We start from the raw sequence: 23,765 nt of genomic DNA, 5'->3' as shown, positions 1-23,765 counted from the left end.
GGACCCTGTGTGGACTGCTATTGAAGAATGAGAGATGCAAAATATTTCAGGGAAAAGTTTCACATGCAGTCAAGAAGGAAGATTGCTTTTGAATCAATATGGTGAGAGATGATTGATAAAAGATAATAAAGCACCAGAACTGTACTCCTCAAAATCTTGTGGGCATTTCTCATTAGGAGCACTGGAAAATAGTCCAAGAACCCATCAGCACAACTAAATCTTAATGGCGGGTTCCATCCCAAGCCTTTTGCACTTCTCAGAAGACTAATCGTGAAGCTGTTTCTCCTTTTTCTCAGGAGCACATTCAGAGAAGAAACGCCTTAGAAAGCCAAGTAAGCGGCTTTTAGAATATGCAGAAGAATATGATCACATTTTTGCACCTAAGAAGAAAAAGAAGAGCCAGGAACCAGTTCGGAAGGTGGGTGTAACCACTGCACAATTGAATTGAGACTGACACTTCTGAAGAATGGGGGGGGGGGAGGGAAGGACATCTAAGCAGGATTTTTACAAAAAAATAATAATGGATGTTTTCAAAAACTAGGATCTGAATCCAGTAAAACCTATGTGTATGCACAAAGGGTGAGGAGAGTCTATCCCCCCCTCTGGCTACAACCCCCTGCATCACATTGAATGACCCAGGAGATTGTTTATCAAGGGGCTGCAAATGTAAGAGGGGGCTGAAAAGCCCCTGTGTATGCACACAACACTGTGCTCGACTCTTGATTTGTTGATTCTTTTTCCTTGTTTATAATTGTCTTTATAATTATTAGCCACCTTGAGCAGCTCCATTATTTGGGATGGAGTGGGGTTGGCTGTAAATGTTTTAATAAATGACATACAGAGGCTTTATGCGCCCAAGCCATTATGGAGGCAGTATTTTTAAAAGCCAAAAACAGCTCAGCGTTCATCTCCTAACCCTCAATTCATCTCAGAACAGAGTGGCAATAAAAAAAGCAAAGGTCCCTGGCAGATTCTTGCAGTTTGGTTCTTGATTGTTTGCACTAGATGGGTAGGATTTGGAGAAAGTGAACAGGAGCCAGAAAATAATTAAGAGTTATGACAGAGTTTGCACACCTGTCTTGAGCACATGATGTTTAGGGTTCATTCCAGAGAGAAGCCTGTGGTGATTTGAATTGGAAAATGAAAGTGTGTTTGGCCATATCTCAAATAAACTATTGGAGGGTGGTGGGGGGTTTTGGTTTTGGTTTTGTTTCACATTTCCCCCAATGTTTCCTACTTTGTGTACACTTTGAGGGACGGGGGGCGGGAACAGTTTGGAGTAAGTAACCAGTAAATGGTAATAAAGTAGTAATATACCTTGTTTTTCAACACCTGAAGAAATTTTCTTTTCCACAAGCCGGTTCAGATGAACACTGCCCAGGACACACAATGAGACTGGGAACATTCCAAGAGTGTGCCTGCCCTGACACTCCCTCAGGGCATCCTTTAATCACGTGAGAGAGGTGTTCATCTGAATCATCCCTCCGCATGCACTCCAAAACCCCACTGAGTGCACGTAGAGGGGTGATTCAGATGAATACCCCCTCACACAATCAAAGAATGTCCCATTAGCATTTCCGGGTATCCTGCAGTGCTTGTGGGACAGACACACTCTGGGCATCCCTGCCCTCCTCATGGGTGGCAGCCGGTGCTCATCTAAAACAGCTGTACACGTAAGTATGTTTCCTGGAGCCAGTTGAGATTAATGCCATCCAGCACATGCTATGAGGACAGAGATGCACCCTGCAGGATATCCCAGTACGCTGTTGCGGTATTCGTTAATCCTGTGAGATGGGTGTTCATTCGACACACCCAAAACCCATGTACCCTGGAGAAGTGAAATTCTTGCCATCAAAACCAGCATCCATCCTCATGATTTCCCTGATCCCCAATAACGTCTAATGAAACTCACTTCATGACATGAAGCCATCATGACAAGAAACCCGCCCAGGCAATCACCAGTGCCTTCCTCCCTCTCCCCCCCTTTATATTTAAACAGTTGAAAACTATGTAGACTAATTTGACTTCCCCTGATTTTCACCTGCTTCAGAAATGTAGCTCTCTATCCTTGAATGGCTGTACTCTGCATTAGCACTCCTTGACTGCATGGGTTTGAGCAGTATCTTAAGTCTTTTCTATCTGTCTATGGCTGCTAATAGGCGAGTGCTCTAGAGAAGTCTGAAATCAAACAGGATTGTAACACTGACAATGAAGGTCAAAGTAAACCTCTAGAAAAGAAGTCTTCGGATACAGATTCACTTGCTTCTTCATCTAAAGAGTCACCTCCAGTCCTTGAAGCTGAGCGTTCTCTGTTGGATGAACCTGACTCCCATTCCATGGAGCCAAGATCTGAAATGCCAGTTTTGACACTGTCTTCACCAAATGCGTTGGAAGCTGCTGCTGCTGCTGCTGCTGCTGCTGCTTCTGCTGCTTCTCCTTTACCTTTACAAGGAGAAGAACAGGTAGTGAAATCAGGTAAGACAAATATTATTTGCATCTCTGTTAGAAAGTAGTGCTGGTTTTTGACTGTATATAATGCATGGTATTTCTAATATAGGTCTGCCCTGTATCCAGTCCTGATGTGAATCACATGCAGTTGTATTTCTTTTTTGTGCATATGTATATTCAAATATATCAACCATACTTTTGAACATCATTCATATGGACATGCTCCAAATTCTTCCAAGAATACACCAGCATTATCTGCCTTCATAGATGCTCCATGTATTCATAGTTGTGGTGTATGTGAATGTTATCCTGGAGACATCAGTGAACTCTTGGCACGCCCCTCTTTTTAAAATCACGTAGGCCAGTTTGGGAGGTGAAATATTATTTGAGCAGGCGCAGGATTTGAGGGACCAATATGCTCACTTGCCAAGATATGTCCGAAAGTGAGATAGGGTATTTAAAATAGAGAATATTTTATTTATTGAAGGCATTTTACTCCTGCCCTTTCATCCACATAAGTCTCCAAACATTACTGTAAAATTTTGAGACAGACAAGTATAGACACAAAAGGCCAAATCCAGAGCACGTAGTTCCTCTTGCCCCAGCTTTTCTTGCATTCTAAAATATGCTGCTAATTATTTTGTTGCGAGTAATGGTCAAACCCAGTGTTTCCTCTAAGCTATGTGCCTGCACGGGTGCAGACAAAATCTAACCCTCGTGCGCAACGATTCCAAGCAGCTGTGCATTCTTGTTTGCCGCACTTTTGCTGCCGCCGTTTTTGCTACCGCCTTCCCCGCAGGCAGCAGCTGTCCATCCTGCTGCCACTCCCCCCCCCACCTGGTTGCTGCTGCTGCCAGTTACTGTTGCGTGGGCTCTTGCTGCAGCAAGATCAGGGAATTTGGCTCCCTCTTGCAAGCGAGAGAGCTGTTTCCCTTGCTCTGGATACAGCAAGAGCCCTACTACAATGGCAGGCACCTGTGCTTTGCTAATGGCAGGGGCCAGGGCAGAGGTGTGCCTGCAGTTTTCACAGAGGCTCCCTGCTGCAGGAGGAGCGGGAAGAGTCAATGTAGCAATTCAAGCTGTAGTTGCTCTTTGTTATAGTGTGCCTGCCTTAATTGCTGTGGCTGATAAAATGCCTGCTGCTTATACTCAGAACCCAACAGCAGAACAATTGCCTCCTGTGTTCTGACGTTCTTTGAGTTTCGGGAAAAGACATCCACATGACAGTTGGGTAAAAATGAGGGATTACATTGAACTCTTACACGTGGTGAAGCTCACTTACTGAAGTAATGTTTTACACACTCATGAAGATATGCAGAAAGCACCATTGTGGGGAGATTAATTTACTAAGTGTCGTGTATTTTAGAATTCTAATGATTAATATTGTTAAATTGCTGCCTTCGGCTTTTTTTTTTTAAAGGTACCAATTGATTCTATGTCCCTGTATTGTTTGTTGCTTTGTTCTGCAGCTTCACTTGAAAGGGCGGCTGCTCCCCCGCCGCCCCGGCGCTGCCTCCCCCCTGCCGTCTGTTCGCCACTGCCACCGCCGCATGGGCTCTTGCTGCAGCAAGATCAGGGAAATCAGCTCCTCCCTGCAAGTGTGAGAGCCGTTTCCCCCACTCTGGACGCAGCAAGAGCCCTACTACATATATATGATGGCAGGTGCCTGTGCTTTGCTAATGGCAGGGGCCAGGGCACATGCGTGTGCTGTATTCACGGGGGTTCCCTGCTGCAGGAGGAGCGGGAAGAGCCAACAGTGGCAATTCGAGCTGTTGGGGGGGTTAACTAAAGTGTAAAAGGACAAAGCACAACACACAGACAAAGGCTGGTTCCAAAAAGCTGATGGCAATCTGCTGGTGGCGGCCTTGCGAGACTGCGGGGCAAGAGACTTGAGGGGGAAACAGCTGGGCAGAGGACTAGTAACGGAAGAAGGACCGCGTGGCAGAGAGCAGTTCATTCATTGCGGCTGCTGAATCTTTCTGAACCATTCTTGACTGACATGACTTGAGTGCCTTTTCAAACCCTCTCAAAGAACTCCAAAAGGCTGAGGTAGGAGTTCTGCTAATAAATTGTTTATAATAATTATACATTTATTTATAAATAATAAATTAAGTATTGGATGCTGCTGGTGGTGTGATGCCGTGGAAAGACTACAGAATTTTGCTTTCCCCTCCAGAGAGAATGTATATTTTTGAAAAGTTGACTTGTTAGTTCAATATTAGTTGAATATTAGCTGAATTAGTTCATATTTTTAAAAGAGATGTGCTTTTAAAAAATCTTAAGGAAATTTCCCTCAAGCCCACGGACCCCCCCACAATAACTTCCCACCCCACAATACTTCATCATTTGTTTTATTTTTTATATTTTTGTATTTTTAAAAGTTATAACAAATTATTTTTTTTTTAAATTGTGTGCAATCCAACAGTGATTCTAGAACAGGTTACAAAATGTTTTACTCCTTGATCTGCTGTAGCACACAAAACATAAGAACATAGGAAGCTGCCATATACTGAGTCAGACCATTGGTCTACCTAGCTCGGTATTGTCTACACAGACTGGCAGCAGCTTCTCTAAGGTTGCAGGCAGGAGTCTCTCAGCCCTATCCTGGAAATGCCAAAGAGGGAAATTGGAACCTAGATGCTCTTCCCAAAGCAGCTCCATCTCCTAAGGAGATATCTTACAGTGCTCACATGTAGTCTACCATTCAAATACAACCAGAGTGGACCATGCTTAGCTAAGGGGACAAGTCGTGCTTGCTACCACAAGACCAGCTCTCATCTCCAATACACATCATGGAGAATTTGGTGTTGCTTTCTGCTGGTTCTAGCACCATCCTGCTGCATATTTGACAGTTTTGGTTAATATTTTAATTGTTATATTTGGTTTTAATGTGCCTTTCATGCAAGAAATTTTTTTAGTATTTTAAATATTGTCATAATTTCCAGTGTGTATGCATTTTAGTTCTTGCTCTGTGCTTGTGTGACATTACTATTACTATTATTTATATACCCCTTTCCAATAAAAAGTTCTGAAAGTGGTTAACATTGGAAAGATTAAACAATTAAATGATTCCCTGTCCCCAAAGTAAAACAGCTAGTTTGATTAATCCAAGGCATGTGTTAGCACCAATCTCTAGGATATTTGGAAGGAATAGGAAGCCTACTGCCTTTACAGGATAAGAGCAAGAAAGTATGGATGAATTCAAATTTAAATAAAACTTAGACAACAAGGAGTTATTTATTTATTTTATTGTTTTATTTCATTTACAAAATCTATTAAATTTATTATAATTTCATTATTTAATACAAAATAATGTTTATTTTATAGGCCACTTTTAACCACCAATTGCCATTAAAACAGAAAACAGACAGAGGCAATTGGTCAGCTGCTTCTAATACAAAAACCAAATATGTTAACGTTGTTAACATTATCCTCTTCTTTTCCTGTGGGGGAATTGATGATGACTTTTAACACAACTTTATCTTTTTTAACAGCCATGCCTATACCCAAGTCAACGGCATCATCTAGCAAAGGGCCAGAACCTAAGCAATTCTGTTTCTCATTCAAAGCAAAGTGGCCAGATGAAACAGTAGAAACAGAATTCCACAAATCTAAAGGCAAAGTTCATGTAAATCTGAGGAAAATATTCCAGCACAATGATGATACAGGCTTGGTTTGCAAAATATGTGCTGAAGCCCAAATATCCAGTGACCTATCTACTGGCAAGAAATGGGAAGAGTGGTGGAAGCTGGACTACCTGAAGAGGCGCTTATCGACCAAAAGTCATGAATCTGCTGTACATATCCTTAGGAGCAGGAATTTTGATGCATCTAGCTTGAAAAACCTGCTATCACAAACCAAGACTTGGAAGAGAGGAGAAAATGGAACTGATGGAAAGACAACATTCAAAACCAGAAGAAATTAAACTCTTTATTGACAATGTTTTGCTTGCAGTACAGATGGACACCTCCATGAACTCTGTGCAAACTATAAGTGATCACATTGGAAAGTATATGCAGATTCTAGTGAGCTGGTGCAACAAAAAATATGCTTTTGAGGGTTTAAAAAAAAAATCAATCAGTGCTGTTGTACATGCAGAGTCATGTCAGGTATTCGTGAATCTTCCTATCATACCCTCATTATTGATGAAAGCACAGATATTTCTGTTACCAAGAAGCTTATATTGTACTTCAAATTCAGAGGTGCAATGTCTGCTATAGTGCACCAGACAGTATTTCGTGGGATTGTCAACCTGACTGCTTGTAATGTGGATGCTATTACAGCTGCTGTAAAATATTTTTACACTCTGAATAGGCTGGAAAGGATGGAAATGGTGGTGTTTACTTCAGACGGCACTTCTGTTATGCTAGAGGGAAACAATGGTGTTGCCACAAAACTGAAGCAGTGCATTCCACATTTAGTAGAACAGCACTGTGTGGCTCATCATGAAGATCTTGGATTAGTTGACATGTGGGGAAAACTAATAGAAGCACTGTTCAGGGTCATTTATTCAATTTTCGGCAGATCCACAGTTCAAAAAGGACAGTTTGAGGAAATGGCAAAAGTTGCTGAAAATGAGAGAGTATTATTTAAATATCTGCATGAGGTGATGTGGCTTTCCAGACATTTTGCTGGATATGCCTTAGTGTGCAATTATGAGACTTCTGTTACACATTTGGAACATGAAGTCTCAGAAAATGGTCCATCTGCAAATCACTGCCTGATAAAGCTCTCTGATCCCAGTCATCATATCACTCTTGCTGCACTGAATGATGTCTTATGTGAATTAGCTGAGATGTCTAAATTTTTCCAGAAAAGTTCTCTAACAACAGTGGAAGCTATACAGTTAGCAAAATCCATAAGATGAGAGCACAATATCTTGGGGAAACAGTGTTTTCGAGTGAGAATGTTAAAAAACTTATTGCATCAAATACAGGAGAAGAACAATTTAGTGGTGGGGCTATTCTCCAGTTCATATCTCTGCTGTGTGACCATCTGGCCAAAAGGTTTCCTGAAAATGAATTGAAAGAATCGTCAGCATTTGACTTACTCGCTCTTTCATCACAGCAAATCAGCTATGAGTTTGGCACTGAGAACATTGGCAAGCTAATGGACAAATACAGAGATATCTTAGACCTTGGTCAAGCACATTCTTCTGCCAAAAACACCATGATGGGAGAGGAGTTCATTCTAAACCAATACCATGAATACAAATACATAGTTACACAGATAAGTGGAACAAATTGGCTGAAAAATTTCCAGGACATTGTGACTTTTACTTTGCAAAATTCTGAAGAGTACAGTGTAATTTCTCAACTGGTGGATATCTGTGCAACCTTTCAGGCTTCAGGTGCTGATTGTGAGCGTGGTTTCAGCTTTATGAACAACATCCAAGCCAACTCACACAACAAACGGATGGAAAAGCAGTTGGACATGCTGATGGGGATTAAATTTCACATTTCAAGTGGTGGAATAGACTTTGACAAAATATATAACTACTGGAAGAATGATAAGGATAGAAGAGAGAGAGTTTTTGAATGACAGGGGCAGTAAAAATCTGCAGTATGATAATACTATTTCTACCATACTAATTTGAATATTGAAGTATTATCACTTCCAATGTTTGTTTATACACAAAAGTATATGTTTGTGTTGCCTTGTTTTTATTATACTTTGTAATAAATTAGAATAAAATAGTAAAATACACTTCTTTCCTTATTTATGATGTATGTGCACACGTGTGTGTGTGTGCACAGTATCTATAGTGGCACATAGTAATGCACATGTGCGCACACTGCCTTGATACTGCCGCCCAGAACAAAACTCATTCCACTAACTGATGAAAAAAATTAGAGGGGACAAAAATCTCGACCTATCTTCAAACCAGTATGGAGAATAAAGCTCAGAAACAGCAGCTTGTTGGATGGAATTGTGTTTTATAATAACTTGATTTTTCATCAGAATTTTGCTTCAGAAAATGAATGCATATGTACATAGGAAACTGCCTTATACCACGTCAGACAATGGGGTCATTTAAAACCATTACTGTAGTGACTGGTGGAAGCTCTCCTGATGGGTTTATGATGGGTATCTCCCAGCCCTACTTGGAGATACCAGGGATTGAACCTGGGACTTTCTGTTTTCAAAACAGATGCTATATGATGGATATACATACAAAATAATAATAACCTGTTCTGGTAAGAACTGGTAAGAACTTTCCTTGCTCTATAATCTTAATTGATAATTACTATTCTCACAAGTTAGACCATTTCAGACTTAAGTGTTCACACATGTACCATTTTGAATTGGAGGGATAACATCATCACAAACTATGCCCTTGAGGTGTCCCTACAGCTGTAGCAAGTTTGGTTCAAATTGGTTAGGGGTTTCACAAGTTATCCCTCTTGTGCCTCAAATGTTCACACATCTGCCATCTTGAATCAGTGTGGATTACATCATCACAAACTGCGCCGTTGTGAGTTCCCTACAACTCTACCAAATTTGGTCCAAATCAGTTCCCACTTGCGCCTCAGACATTCTCACATCCGCCATCTTGAATTTGGGTGGATGACATGATCACAAACTTTGCCGTTAAGATGTCCCTTTTAAGGTGTCACTCACTACAACTTCACCAATTTGGTCCACAAGTTTAGCCCACTTGCACCTTAAATGTTCATGTATCTGCCGTCTTGAATCAGAGGTGATGAATTCATTACAAACTACGTCTTTGAACTGTCCCTATGTGTCCCTACAGCTGTAGCAAATTTGCTTCACATCGGTTAGGCGGTTCATAAGCTAGCCACTTGCACCTCAAACATTTATGTCTGCCATCTTGAATTGAGGTGGATGACATCACAAACTACGCTGTTGAGGTGTTCCTATGTGTCCTTACAACTATACCCAACTTGGTTCATATTGGTCCAGACATTGTAAAGTTCATAGGGGACACACACACGCTCACTCTGTCAGGTGATCTCATAAGCTTACTTATGGGTCTCATTTTGCAGGTTGGGCTTCAAGATGGATCCTGGGTCTGAAAAGCTTGCATATTATTGCAGTATTCCACGCAGATGTCTGATCTACAATCATGTTGTCATGCTACACATTTGCTGTTGTACTGAACGTGTAGCTTTGAAGTGCATATATTATATACACTTTATACAATTGTGTCAAGGGTGTAAAGGTGCTGGGATAGGAAAAGAAAAAAGAGAACTGGGAGGTAATATTAGGGAATGTTGTTGTCATCGTCTTTGTACAGGAAGGGTGAGGATATTTGAAACCTCCCTGGAAGAACAAATAGTTAGCTAGATTAATTTTTTTTAAAAAGTTGTGCATGAGTATGCTGAAGGTCCAAGGTTCAGTCCCTGGCACCTCCAGTGAAAGTCAGATAACAGATGACAGAAAGGACCTCCTCTGCTTGAGACCCTGGAAAGATGCTGCCGGTGAGAGTGAACAATACTGAGTGACATAGACATTTCTTAAATATTACATAAAAACACACAGGGCTGTTCTAAAATCTGAGGGTTTTAAAATAGCATTTTGGCTTCACCTTATTCAGGAGAGTACGTGTGAACTCTGAGCATGCTCAATGAAAGCTCAATGAAAGTTGAGAGTTCCAAAGCAAGGCTTTTTTAGAATGTGACAACTGGGCAAAAGAAGGAACCATTGAGGGCAGAAAAAGCAATCTTCAGGGAAGTTCTTGAAGCAGAGGGTGTGAAATCTCTCAGAATAAATACTGTCGGGAACAGCACTCTACATGCTCAGTCGGGCACCCAGCCCTGCAACAGAGATCATATGAAGGAGGGATAGAAGCAGGATACAAGGCCAGCTGCTATGCAGAAATGGAGAGTAGAAGCAGCTGGTGCCATTTCAGTAGGAAGTAAGGGGCATGGAAGTCAAGGACTGCCAATCAGCTAGTGTTTGGGACTTGCTGGTTCCTTTAAACTACTCAAGACCTCCCTGGCCTCCCTGGAGAAGAGCTCAGAAAGGAGGCTTCCTCAAGTAGCTACTTTAAAGCTTCATACTTCCCTTTAAAATACTTATGTTTATCTCCCCCACCCACCCAGAGCCATCAGAAGCTAAGCTTGAGCCACTTTTAACTAGTGTTGTAGTGGCCCCTGATTGACAGTGCCACTTTCCTTCAACCTCCACCCTAGTTGTTGCTAGAATTGAGAATTATAAAGCATTGCTTTTGGCACCACAGTAACCTCTTCTGGCCACTAGAGGCATGATGAGTTAATAGGTCTGTCTTGGTCAGTTAGCATCAGTAAAAGCTGTTCTGTTGTTGTTGAAGACTAGTGCCTGTTCATAAATGTTATTGAATGCCTCTCTCTTAGTATGTGATGTTTAGTTTCTTAATTAATCTTTATTTTTTGAACTCAACCTAATGTCTTCAGATAATCTCTCTTGGGCTAAACTTCTTTACCACCAGAGCATACCCTGTTGTGTGAGGGTTTTAATGTTTCTCCTTATACCCCTCAACAGAGTTATGGGCCCAGAGCTCTGAGACTAGTGAAGAAAGTAATTAGCCTGAATAAGAAAATAAGGTTTCTCAAAGATGGAGACAGGACAAGTGCTACAGAGGATTGAGAAGTTACAATGTCCAGATTTTGAACTGTGGTCTTTCAAAATGGTGATACTCGTAAAAAGCCATTGAGGGCAGAAAAAACAATCTTCAGGGAAGTTCTTGAAGCAGAGGGTGTGAAATCTCTCAGAATAAATACTGTAGGGAACAGCACTCTACATGCTCAGTCAGGCACCCATCAGCAGGGTCTTACACACAGAACACCCTGTCAGAGAAGAGGAAGAAAGACAAGCCCTGGAAAGTGCAGATAAGAGAGCCATCAGGATAGTTTTTTCATTGGTGAGTGATTCTATATTGATGCATTTAAGAAATAAACAGCATGCAAAGGACATGTGGAAGACTCTGAAGAAACTGTATGAAAGAAAGTCAGCTGTCTCCAAGGTGCATCAAGTTATAAAGATGTGTAATAAGAAATTAAAGGAAGGAGAGGATCTGTCTAAGCATGTAAATGAGATTTTGGAGACTTCATGGAAGATGCAAGCACAGGTAGTAATTTTACCTGATATGGTTCATATTGAATTCTTATTAAACAGTCTTCCTGAATATTTTGAACCTATTGTAAGTGTAGTGGAAGCCAAAGATGATTTGAATTTGGAGTTTGTAATAAACTGCTTGGAAGACTTTAATTTGCACAGAGGCAATGGGCAGCAACCAAAGTCAAGTGAAGAAAATACTCTTAAAATGTATCAACAGAACAAAAAGTGTTTTGTCTGTGGGAGTCCCAGACATATGAAAGCTTAATGTCCTCAGAACAAAGAATTTGCAACTAAAATGGTGATACCACATTTCAAGAGAAGCGAGTCACCTAAACATACAAAGAAAAATGCATGGAAGCAAGAAGAGAATAAGTCTGACAAATATAAAACATATGTTACTAATACAAAGAATAACTTAAGAACTAGTTCTACAAAAATAATGCTGGAATTTGTATTTATTCAGTTGCAACCAGAAATTTGATGAGAGAGAGATTTATATATTTATTAAGTTTGACACAGATTATAAAGTTCCCATTTTTCTAGCAGATGGAAAGCAGATGTTGAAGGGAGAGGTTCTGCAGTAGGGATGGGCCCGGACCGGTCCGGAGGCCATTGAAAAGGACCTCGGTGGTTCGGTTCGGGGTGGGGGGTCGCTTTAAGAGTGGCAGGAGAGTTTACTTACCCCTCCCGCCGCTTTCCCGCTCTCTTGCCGTAATCTTCAGAGTAATCTTCAGTCCTTTGCGTGCGCGCACCTCACAGAGACATGAAGCGCACGCTCGTTTCTGTGATGTGCACACGCAAAGGACTGCTGGGAGGCTTTGCAAGCAACGTTGGGGAAGATTTTGCAAGCAACGTTGGGGAAGGGGCGGTAGGGAGGTATCCTGCCGCCCCAATTACTCTGAAGATTACAGCGCCAGAGCGGGAAAGCAGCGGGAGGGGTAAGTAAACCCTCCCGCCGCTCTTAAAGCGACCCCCCACCCCAGTGCTGGACCGCAGTTGGCGGTTCCGTGCACACCCCTATTCTGCAAGGCTACACTGCGAACTGCAAAAAGGAGAAACAGTGAAAGTGACTATTGAGGATGCATTGTTTGTGCCACACACTTGAGATCAGCTTCGTGTCAGTTAAATATGCTACAGAGAAAAGTTATGAGGTGGAATTCAAAGGAAAACACTGTTTTATCACAAATAAAAGTGAGCTACTCGTGAAAGGGACTTTGCAAAAGAGTTGCCTATTTAAAGTGGATTGTATAAATGAAGAGGCCAAAATTGTAAGGCAACGCTCACATTAAAATTTCCTGAATTTATGGCATAGAAGAATGGGACAGAGATCCCAATGCAATACTTTGATTGGAGGAAGCTCTAGCCAGAGGGCTAAATATAACTCCATTGTAATGTAGAGTCCAAGTGTACATGCTGGGTAAGGGCGAGGGGAATTAAATCCACCTTTCCTCAGTGCAGAGAAAGAGAGACACAGCAACCTCTTTGATATTTGTGGGCCTATGCAGATCCATTCATCCAGAGGAAACAAGTACAGATGGACTTGTGGATTTGTTATCCACATTGCTATATGTGGGCTTGTTATCTGCTGTTTTGTGTATCTGTGGTCGGGTAATTGACACCTGACCTCAGCACATGCAGGAGGGTGTGTGACAAAAAGGCTAATTTCACGTATCTGCAATTTGGAGATGGTCAGACATTACCTTGGAGATTTTTTCCAGCTGCCATTTTGTAAAAAGAAGCCATTTTGTGGCTTATTTAGTTTTAAACCCACCCCCCCAAATAGCAGAAAAATAGAAGAATTTGGACTTCTGCGGGAGCATTGCTGGATAGCTGTAGGGCCACAGAACATGGTAGGGCACTTTATTTCACCTTTTAAACATGTTTTGGGGCTGTTTCCCCCACAATTTTTTACTCTTTGGGAACCTAAACCCCCTAATTCCCATAGGCTCAATGACTCGTTATTCACTGTTTCATTACCTGCTGTTGTAGGCGATTAACAGAACCCTCATGAATAATGAGGTACTCCTGTACTTGTTAACTTTCATAGATGATTATTCAAGATATACATTTACTTATTTAATTAGTGTAAAGAACCAAGTTCTGGAAAAACTGAAGGAGTATATGGCAAAAGTTTGCAATAAGTTAGGAAGGAAGCCTCAGATTCTGAGATGGGTCAATGGAGGGGAATATACAGGAAATAAGATAACAGAATATCTGAAAAAGAAGGGCAGTGGACATCAGATGACAATGCCATATACTCCAGAACAAAACGGCATTGCAGAAAGAAAGAATCTGTCCCTAATGGAAATGGCCAGATACATGCTGCTGGATGCAGGACTGCCCAGTGAGTTTTAGGGGTATGCACAAAACAGGCTGGCCTGGTTTGGTTTGAGGCCAAACTGGCCTTGAACCCAACTGGGCCAGTTTGGGGCAGGGGGTATGTGTCTGTGGAGGTTCCCCCTTCCCCGCCAGCCTTTTAAATCACCTCCTTGCCCCATTTCGGGTGCTCTTCAGCCAGTTTTCGGCCTTCACCTGGCAGCCTTTTTGGGGACTGGGCACCTGCACACATGGCCTCTGTGCAGAGGTGCTCAGCAAGAACCAACAAAGGCATTCCAGCAAAAAGACTCTCATGTATTACTAGAGAAGTAAATGCGCAAGAGCAACGTGAGAGGATATTGATAAAATGCCAGCTGACCAAGCTTGCAATTAGAGAAAAGCTGCAAAAGAAGAGATCCAATCTCTACAGGGCCAGCTTAGGGCAGTTTCCACCATGTTCCCTCTAAGGTGCACAGCCTCTAGCCGCCCTGGCCCCTATGTAGCTATTTTTTTTAATGCAGACCAGTTGTGTGGGAAGAGAGGATTCCCCCTACCTCTCTTGTTTCCTCCTTTTTCTGTACACCCCCTCTGTGAGATAAGAGCCTGGACTACATTTCCCATCCTGCTTCTGCGGGGCAGTCATTTCCGGGTTGCAGGAATCAAGTGTGGGAGCAGGAAGGGTTGGGGAAATGTTGGAGGAAAGGCTGTGTGTTTACTTCCAGCCACCCTGAGATAGAGAGTGTCACTCACTCTGGCTGGTTAGCTGAAGAGACTTGGTGGGTGCTGCCTGGGGAGGTAGGGATCCTGGTGGAGCTGTCTGGAGGAAGAGGGGGTGTAAAGTGGGAGAAGGTCTGTTTTGGGACAGGCACCCATGAGTGCCACACCAGAGGCTGGAGCGCATGGTGAGAAGAGGAGCTCAGTTGCACAGGCAGGGGCACAGCGAGAGCCACTTGCTTGTTTGCCTGGCCAAGCATGGAGGTGCATAACAGCAGGCGGCGTCATGGACTGGCTTGTGGAGTGAGCCGTCTTGGCCAGCGTGCTTGGTGCTGTGGGCTTTCTCATGGGGAGCCAATCAGTGGCTCTGCCCAGCAGGCCTCCACCGCCAAATGAGCAATGGGCACAACTTGCCAGGGTTTGCTGTCCTTCTCTTCTTCCCCCTCCATTAGCACTGTGGCTTTTGTTTGGCCATGCCATTGTTACTTGTGAGTTTAAGTTACTAAAATTATTTTAATATTTTAACAAAATGTACTGAGTGAAGTAAACGAAGACACACAAAGTTACTGTTTTTTACTAAAAAGAAAAACTATAAAAATGGGGGAGGGGCGCACCAGAGCAAAATTGGCTAAGGGCACCATAACCACTTGAACTGATACTGAATCTCTACAGAAAAATAATACTTGGATACTTACAGAGCTGCCTACAGGAAGAAAGACTGTAGGGTGCAAATGGGTTTTCAAATTGAAGCACAATGCCGAAGGAGATGTCCAGTACTATAAATTAAAGCTAGTAGCTAAAGGATATTCTCAGAAATATGGTGAGGATTATGATGAAACCTTTGCCCCAGTAGTAAAGCACTCTTCTATATAAGCACTCCTCTGTATTGCAGCAGCATGGAAAATGTATGTAGACCACTTAGATGACAAAGCTGCATTTTTACATGTTTCTAAACCTTGAATATAGACAGGAGTCAGCTTTTCCTTGGATATACCCTTGTTTAACTAGCAACTGATTTAACTTTGTATTCCAGGCTCTTGCTGCTTGCTTTAGACCATACATGATCTTTTGGAGCTTACACACAAGGCCCTCCTTACCAGGTTCCTCAAGTCCTGGTGGTTGCTCGATGTATATCCCTGTATATCGAGCAACCACCAGGGCTTGAGGAACCTGGTAAGGAGGGCCTTGTGTGTAAGCTCCAAAAGATCATGTATGGTCTAAAGCAAGCAGCAAGAGCCTGGAATACAAAGTTAAATCAGTTGCTAGTTAAACAAGGGTATATCCAAGGAAAAGCTGACTCCTGTCTATATTCAAGGTTTAGAAACAGTAAAGGTAAAGTGTGCTGTCAAGTTGATTTTGACTCCTGTTGCCCACAGAGCCCTGTGGTTTTCTTTTGGTAGAATACAGGAGGGGTTTACCATTGCTGCCTCCCGCGCAGTATGAGATGATACCTTTCAGCACCTCCCTATATCGCCGCTGCCCAATACAGTACCAGCAGGGATTCCTACCGGCTACCTTCTTCTTGTTAGTCAAGCATTTCCCCACTGCACCACTTAAGGTGACTTAGAAACAGTAGATGTATGTATGTTGATGATTTGATTGTTTGTTGTTCACTACAGAGAAGCTAGTGTTGAAATTGCAAAACATTTGAACAAAGAAATAGAAGTAAAACAACTGGGGAACATTTCCTATTATCTTGGAATACAAATAGAAAGAGAACAAGATGGAGGTTATCTTCTTAATCAGAAAAAAAGATAAAAGACTTTTTAGAATGTCTAGGTCTTCAGAACTCTAATGGAAGCTAATTTCTTGAAGCAAGATGCAAACAGCAAGCTTCTTCCAGACAGTGGACAATATAGGAAAGCAGTTGGGAAGCTTCTGCATATTGCCACAGTAACAAGGCCAGACATCACTGGAGCTGTGCTAAAACCGAAATTTTATCTATCTATCTATCTATCTATCTATCTATCTATCTATCTATTTTATTACACATCTATACCGCCCCATCCAAAGGCTCTGGGAGGTGCACAACAGGTAAAATATTGCAACAAACAGCATTTAAAACAAGCAGGTTAAAACAATATAAAACAAATCTAAAACAGTTCAGAGCCATTTAAAACCAATTAAAAATACTTAAAAAACAATTTTAAAACCTTGGAAGGGCAGGCCAAACAAGTCACCAGCAAGTTGTAATCCTAGGCTTAGTGGGTTATGTGGATGCAGACTGGGCAGAAGATAGAACAGATCATATATATCCACAGGTGGATACCTGCAGAGGCGTATCTAGGGAAAATAGCGACTAGGGCAAGCACTAAAATTGCACCCCCCTGTCCAAGCATCTGACACCCATCTTTCAGATAACTTTACCATAATATCAGCTGAAAAATACAAGTCAGGCTCGTTAATCTTTTAATATTTCAAAAAATATTTAGCAGTGGACTTAGCCAGACCAAAAAATGCTGGAAAACTACAAATTTCAGTATGCTGGGGCTCATGAAATACCCAAATACTATGTGGAGGTGTACTTGGAAAACTAAACAGAAGTGTCTGTCTAATTCTCTGCTATGCATTGTAGCATCACTATTACATAAGTTTTAAAAATCAATGGAGAATTTGACTTTTCCTAGATACTCTGAAAATAATTAAAGGATATGCAGAGTAAACTGTGTCACTGCTTGGAATATATTCTAGTATTTCAGAAAGACAGTTAAAATGAGAGAAAGAGAGCAAGAAACTCCCAGTGGGCCTTAATAGTAAGGATTTCACACTGATTCAAAGACAAACTCACTATTAATAGCCATATTAGCAAGACATCACATTTAACTCACTTATCACAAGAAGCAAAGTAAGAGCAAATGAATACAATCCTAGGTTATAAGCGTCAGCTCAGTATTCATAAGCCCTGGTTCTCTGTACATAGTGGCAATCTGAATATGTGTACAGTGTCTTATATTAATTTTTTAAATTTTTTTAACATGTAGCCCCTTTGGGGGGCTTCCTAAAGGCTGTGGGGGCGGTTGCAAAGGTTCCCCCTTCCACTACTGGCCTCTAGGGCCTCGAAGGTATCATTTGAGCATGTGTGGTGGCCATTTTTTAAAATAATCTTTTTTTTTTAAAATGGCCACTGAAAACAAAATGGCAACCGTGCATGCTCAAATGGCCTCTGCAAGGCCTGGCATGACCTAGGTCCTCACAGAGGCCATTTGAGCATGCACAGTGGCCATTTTGTTTTCAGCAGCCATTTTGTTTTTAAATTTTACAAAATGGCTCCCCCCTTCAAGTGGTGCCCGGGGCATGTGCCCTGCCTGCCCTACCCTAGATATGCCCCTGGATACCTGTCCTTTTATGGAGGTGGACCAATTAGTTGGTGCGGCTGAAAGCAAAACATTGTTGCTTTTTTCTCTATGAAAAGGAATATGTGTCAGCCACTCAGACTGGTCAGGAGGTGGCATGGATACACAAATCATTGCAATATTTTGGAGCTGATGAACCGAAACCAACTGAATTGTTTGAGGACAATCAAAGTTGTATTTTGCTTTCACAAATGGAGAAGATAAAATCCAGCATAGTGACAAAAAATACCATTATGTACATGATGTACAAGAAAAGGGTCTTGTGGAGTTGAAATACAGTCCAATGGAGAAAAAGTTAGCAGACGTACTCACAAAACCATTGCCAAGAGATCGTTTTCTAGCATTGTGAGAGAGGATGGGAGTTGCTGATCAAGCAGTAAGGAGCGTTAGAAGTGAGAATTCTAAAGCAGTGCTTCTCAACATTTTGGGAGTCATGGAATCCATTCTTTGTGTGCCGTTTCCCAGACCAGCAGTTAGTAAAGGGGTCGCCCTCCTCATCCCCACCCCCAGGCACCTCCTCCAAAACAATTTTGAGCCGGTGGGGAGCCGCCAGTGCCGGAAGTTCTCTGGAGCTCATTTCTAGGCAGGCAGCCCTCGCTGCTGGGTTAATGTTCATTTCACTTACTTGAGATGAATGTAATCCCAGCAGCGAGGGCTGCCTCCCTAGAAATGAGCTCCGGAGAGCTTCCGGCACTGGCGGCCCCCCACCGGCTCAAAATTGTTTTTGTGGGGGTTAATTCCTCATGGACTGGCACTCAACTCCTCACGGGCCGACACCGGTCCGCAAACTGGCAGTTGAGAAACACTGTTCTTAAAGCATTGCTCTTACTACTGCAGTAACCTCTTCTGGCCACTAGAGGCATGATGAGATGTTAATAGGTCTGTCTTGGTCAGTTAATCAGTTAAAATTGTCCAGTTGTTGTTGAAGGCTAGTGCCAGTTTGGTTACATTGTTTGATGGCTCTCTCTTAGTATGTGATGTTTAGTTTCTTAATAAATCTTTGTTTTCTGAACTCAATCTAATGTCTCTAGATAATCTCTTTATTACCAGAGCCTACTCTGCTGTGTGCTTTTAATGTTTCTTCTCATATCCCTCAAAAGTTGTTTGTCAATTTCTTATGGCAGAAGTGGGGAGGGCCCTCCAGTTATAACATTGTTTTAAAGCCCCCCAAGAGCATCCTAACAATCCTGCAACACAGCACTTCGCAAGCTGAAAATAGTTTTGTCGTAACTGTGTTCACCATTATGAGGCTAGTCCGTACATGTGATTTGAGAGATGCATCTGTCTGAAATGAATCATCAGAGCAAAGAGGCTTGTTGGTTGTACGGGATGAAGATGAGAGGGCTGTGGCAGTCAAAATGGAAGGCACTGTGCCTGAAAACATGGGTCAGTGGGATTGTATGTATGTATGTATGTATGTATGTATGTATGTATGTATGTATGTAGACCATTCCAAACTGCCATCTCTCGGGGGTTTACAACAACAGAATACATACTGGAAATGACAACCTTAAAACAATTTAAATCCACATTCCAGTTTAAAAGCCTGGGTTAAAAAAAAAGTCTTTAAAGACTTTTTAAAGGTTGTCAGAAATGGGGAAGCTCTTATTTCATCAGGAAGCACATTAACGGTCAGATGAGCTGGTGACAACTGCAGACAAACCTCTCCAGATGATCTCAATGGGCAGTGGAGCTCATGGCAAAGAAGACATTCTCTTAAAGATCCAGGGCCTAAGCTGTTTAGAGCTTTATAGGTTATAACCAGCACCTTGTATTTTGCCTGGATAAACTTATTGGGAGCCATTGTAGCTCCCTTAGTATAGGAGTAATATTTATTGATATATTATTTATTTATTTAGCACATTTATATACCACATAAACACAAGTCTCCGGGCGGCTTACAACAAAACAATAAAAACAGATAAAAAGATTAAAACATTACAACAATTAAAATGTTAAAACTATTATAAACACAATTAAAACAATATCTAATTAAAAGCCTGGGTGAACAAATGCATCTTGACTGCGTTTTTAAAGTTGTAAGAGATGGGGAAGCCCTTATTTCAGCAGGAAGAGTGTTCCAAAGCCTCGGGGTAGCAATGGAGAAGACGGGTGGCAGCTGCAAGGCGCTCTCTGAAATGACGCAGAGACCAACCCAGTGGCAGATTAACACATGGGCAAGCCAGGCACTTGCTTACAGTTGCAAATTTTGAGAGGTGGCAAATTTTCAGGAGGTCGGGGACAAGTTAAATCTTTTTTTCAACCTTTTGAAACCACCACTGTGTGGCGGCAATGGTGGCGGAGATAGGGGGTGGCCGGTGGGGTGCAGCACTCTGGCAGTGTTGAGGGGAGGTGGTGGCAGCAGTAAGAGCTCCTACCAAGGGCCTGCCTACTGCCCAAATGACAGGCTGGGCCGTTTTCAGCCCATTTGGGGGATGGGCCGAAAACGGCCTGGCCTGTCATTTTGGGTGGCAGGTGGGCCCAAGGGAAGAATTTTCACCATTGTCTTCACCACCATCCGCGATGGTGGCGGAGACGGTGGCAAGAGCTCCTTGGCCCAAGTTGGGCCACTTTCAGCCCATTTCAGGGCTCTCTTTGCACACACGCACAGAGAGCCCTGGAATGGGCTGAAAACTGCCTGACCTGTCATTTGTGCAGCAGGAGGGCCCACGGAAGGAGCTCTTGCTGCCGCCTCACCCACCTTGGTCTCCCCCCAGTGCCACTGGAGTGTCGCCCCCCTCCAGTCACCCCTCGTCTCCGCTACCATCCCCGCTGAGCCACCGCCATCCCACCGGCAGCTTAAAAAGTTTAAAAAACTATTTAATTTGCCTCCCCTCAAGACCTCGAGCCGGGGTGGCAAATCTTTTTTGCTTATAGGCAGAAAAAAGCTTAATCTGCCCTTGGCACCAATCTGGCTCCCTCATTCTGTACCAGTTTCCAGACTATGTACAAAGGCAGCTCCACATAGAGTGCATTGCAGTAGTCAAGTCTGCAGGTTACCAGCATATGTACCACTGTTCTGAGGTTGTTTATCTCAAGAAACAAACACAGCTAGTATATCAGCTGAAGCTGATAAAAAAGCACCTCTGGCCACTGCCTCAACCTGGGATACCAGGGAGAGTTTTGGATCCAGATGCACTCCTAAACTGCGTACCTGTTCTTTCTGGGGAAGTGCGACCCTATCCAGAACTGGCAGATCAAAATCATCTCCCAAGTTTTGACTCTGCACCATAAATATCTCCGTTTTACCTTCTATTTCATGTATATTTGTTTATTTCTTGCTTTGAGAAGAGGAGTTGTGACAAGCAAATTACAGTTGGTATATTGATTTTCTTTAATGCTTAAAGAAATGTTCAATGTTTGTATCTAGTTAGGAAAATGACTGGTGTCTGTCTTTACTGCAGGGAGCTTTGAGAGCAAGCGCCAGAGAAAGCCAACAAAAAAGCTCTTGGAATCCAATGATCTGGATACCACATTTATACCAAAGAGAGAGTGGACTTCCATAAAGAAGGTAAGTTCCATCCTTCCTTCACCTTCAAACTGTTAGCAAGCCTGTAACCATCTGCCATATCTTTAGATATAAAATAATTGCAGCTTTTAAAATGGCATTTATCTGAGTAAGGAATAGCAGCTAATAGAAGGAATTCATGCAAAATAACTCTGAATGCGATGTACAAAGTTTTCAGTGCAAGTTCATCTTTTAAAAAATCGCTCCATTATCAAAACTGGGTCATTAGCCATGTAAGTCCTTGAATCTATCCTTGAATAAATAAGGACATGTAAGTCTTTGAATCTAGATCTACAGAAGATCTATGAATCTTCTATAAGCACTAATCCACCAGTCAGTGTTTATAGACACAACCCACTTTGATTTCAGTTGAGAATGTGCAGGAGAATGGTATGTACAGCACACTCCACTGCTTAGTGGAATGTGCTTTCCAGCTCTTTAGACAGATTGAGAAGTGGCTTTGCCTTTATGAAGGTTAGAAACTTCCGTTGTATGAGACACATGTTTAAACACCTGTGGAAACACACAAGAACAATAGTTCTTCATAAGCTTTTCCTATGCCAAACTATGAACTTTTCCTGTACGGATTTTGGTCATGATAGTGAAACGATTGTCCCCTTTGCCTAAAATGTTTCTAATTGGGGTACAAGACTCATAATTGTTCAGATTTGCATGAGTGGTGGTGGTTGCTGAAATTTTTGAGGTACAACAAAAAGAGGAGGGAAACCCCCCATTTCCAGTACAGACAATTCCTAGTATGCACGTGATTTACAAGCATCCCTGCCATATCCCCCTGCCTCAAATATTTATGTATATGGAAAGCTTCAGCTTCCAAAAGTGACAATATACACATGAATTCTACACATCAAATTTGCTCAGCTGTGTAACACAGACATCTGAATTGCCCCTCTAGTTTGTGCTGTACAGTAACTGCCCTCCTCTGTGATATGGACAGTAATAGAACACTTATCCTACATCTCATGGAAGTTGAATACAACTTGATCAGCTTTTGTTTTGTAAAGTTATCACATGTCGTTTGGCATCCCAATAATGTTATATGTGGCTCTGCTGTATTTTCTTTTGTTGCTGCTGCCTTATGTTTTATATGCTTTTAACAGTGTTTTTAATTGCTGTAAGCTGCCTTGTGAAATGTAAAAATGGAAAGGCACTGTATAAATATTTTAAATATATTAAAATATGAGAATGGTATGAAGCATTGCATTTAGCAAAGGTCTACTCCAGGTTTGTTTGCATCTTATTGTTTTATGAAAGTTGTTTTTCTTCACTTTAGCTGTACAGAAAGACTTTTCATCAATTACAGCTAAACAAATATGATTTTTTCCCCTACTTGTTGCCTTTCACTGAGTGTTCTCCTTCCCATCACTCCAGTTATAGTAATCTAATATGGTGTATGTAATGGTTATTTGTAAATATGTTGATGTAGAATTTCAATTGAAATGAACTTGGATAAATGCAACTCCTCCTAGGTGTGTGAATTTGCTTGGTAAACGGTCAATGTTGCTTATCCACAGTGTTCTGAGGCTGGTCCTTTGGATACTGACATGTCTGAGTTTTATTCCACATCTCAACTTGTGGACACTAGTGAAGGTAAGTGGTACTAGTGTTCTGTAACATGAAACTGGCAGCTTCCTATGTCTATAGCTTCCTATGACTGAGTAACTAAACGAAGCAAGATTCTTCTATCACATTTCCTAATATGTCAACTGAGGTGTACACAAATGTTTTCATAGTTTCTGGTCAAGTTTTGCATAGCTGGTTTGCTCTTTAGGAAGCAAACAATAGTACAGCAAAATAATAAATGTTGAAAAGGACAACTTGGGTAATGAAACGATTAGAAAACGTGCCTCCGAAAGGAAAGGGAAAGCTCTGTCTTTAGATAATTTTGCAACAACACACAGTTTATGTGATATACACACACACACACACACACACATTCCAAATCTAATTTTAGCTGACCTTGATTATAAGACATACATCATTAAGGAAGTTACAGTTCAGTTCTGATTCTTTTGTTTGTTTAACTTTTTCTCTTGCATAATCAGATGTTCAGAGATGTGAATGATGGTTTGGTGTTATGTGCTCGATACTGACTGCTTCCTTTTTGCTCCATGGTATCTTCTCATCTTGTGATTTCTTCCCTCCATTCCTGGTTTTCTAGTCTGAACAGAACAGCAAATTATGATTTGGCATTACATCTGAAGTATCCCACGCTCTCAGGGCCAAACTACATGTTATTTAGATGTACCATTTTACCCTATGTTTATTGCTTTTTAAAAGTTAGATAGCAGCTTTTAGGGGAATCGTCGGCATCAGGACCTGAGAACATGGGGTAGGGTTATTTCACT

The 23,765-nt window shown here is 41.9% G+C and overlaps 1 protein-coding gene across 8 annotated transcripts in view; it reads left to right on the top strand.

Annotated features, from left to right (window-relative positions):
- The window catches only part of NSD1 (nuclear receptor binding SET domain protein 1), a 104,489-nt gene that overhangs the window by 44,764 nt on the left and 35,960 nt on the right, over nucleotides 1-23,765 (top strand). For all 8 annotated transcript variants that reach the window (XM_053294501.1, XM_053294500.1, XM_053294499.1 and 5 more), the window contains exons 6-9: nucleotides 297-418; nucleotides 2,160-2,475; nucleotides 21,296-21,402; nucleotides 22,932-23,007. In XM_053294501.1, coding sequence (XP_053150476.1) covers nucleotides 297-418; nucleotides 2,160-2,475; nucleotides 21,296-21,402; nucleotides 22,932-23,007 — 621 coding nt within the window. The remainder of the gene's footprint in view (nucleotides 1-296; nucleotides 419-2,159; nucleotides 2,476-21,295; nucleotides 21,403-22,931; nucleotides 23,008-23,765) is intronic.

The sequence above is a fragment of the Hemicordylus capensis genome, chromosome 2 (assembly GCF_027244095.1).
Source record: "Hemicordylus capensis ecotype Gifberg chromosome 2, rHemCap1.1.pri, whole genome shotgun sequence".
Classification (NCBI taxonomy): Eukaryota; Metazoa; Chordata; class Lepidosauria; order Squamata; family Cordylidae; genus Hemicordylus; species Hemicordylus capensis.
Note: the sequence above shows the minus strand (reverse complement) of the source record. Positions and strands in the feature narration are given on the sequence as shown.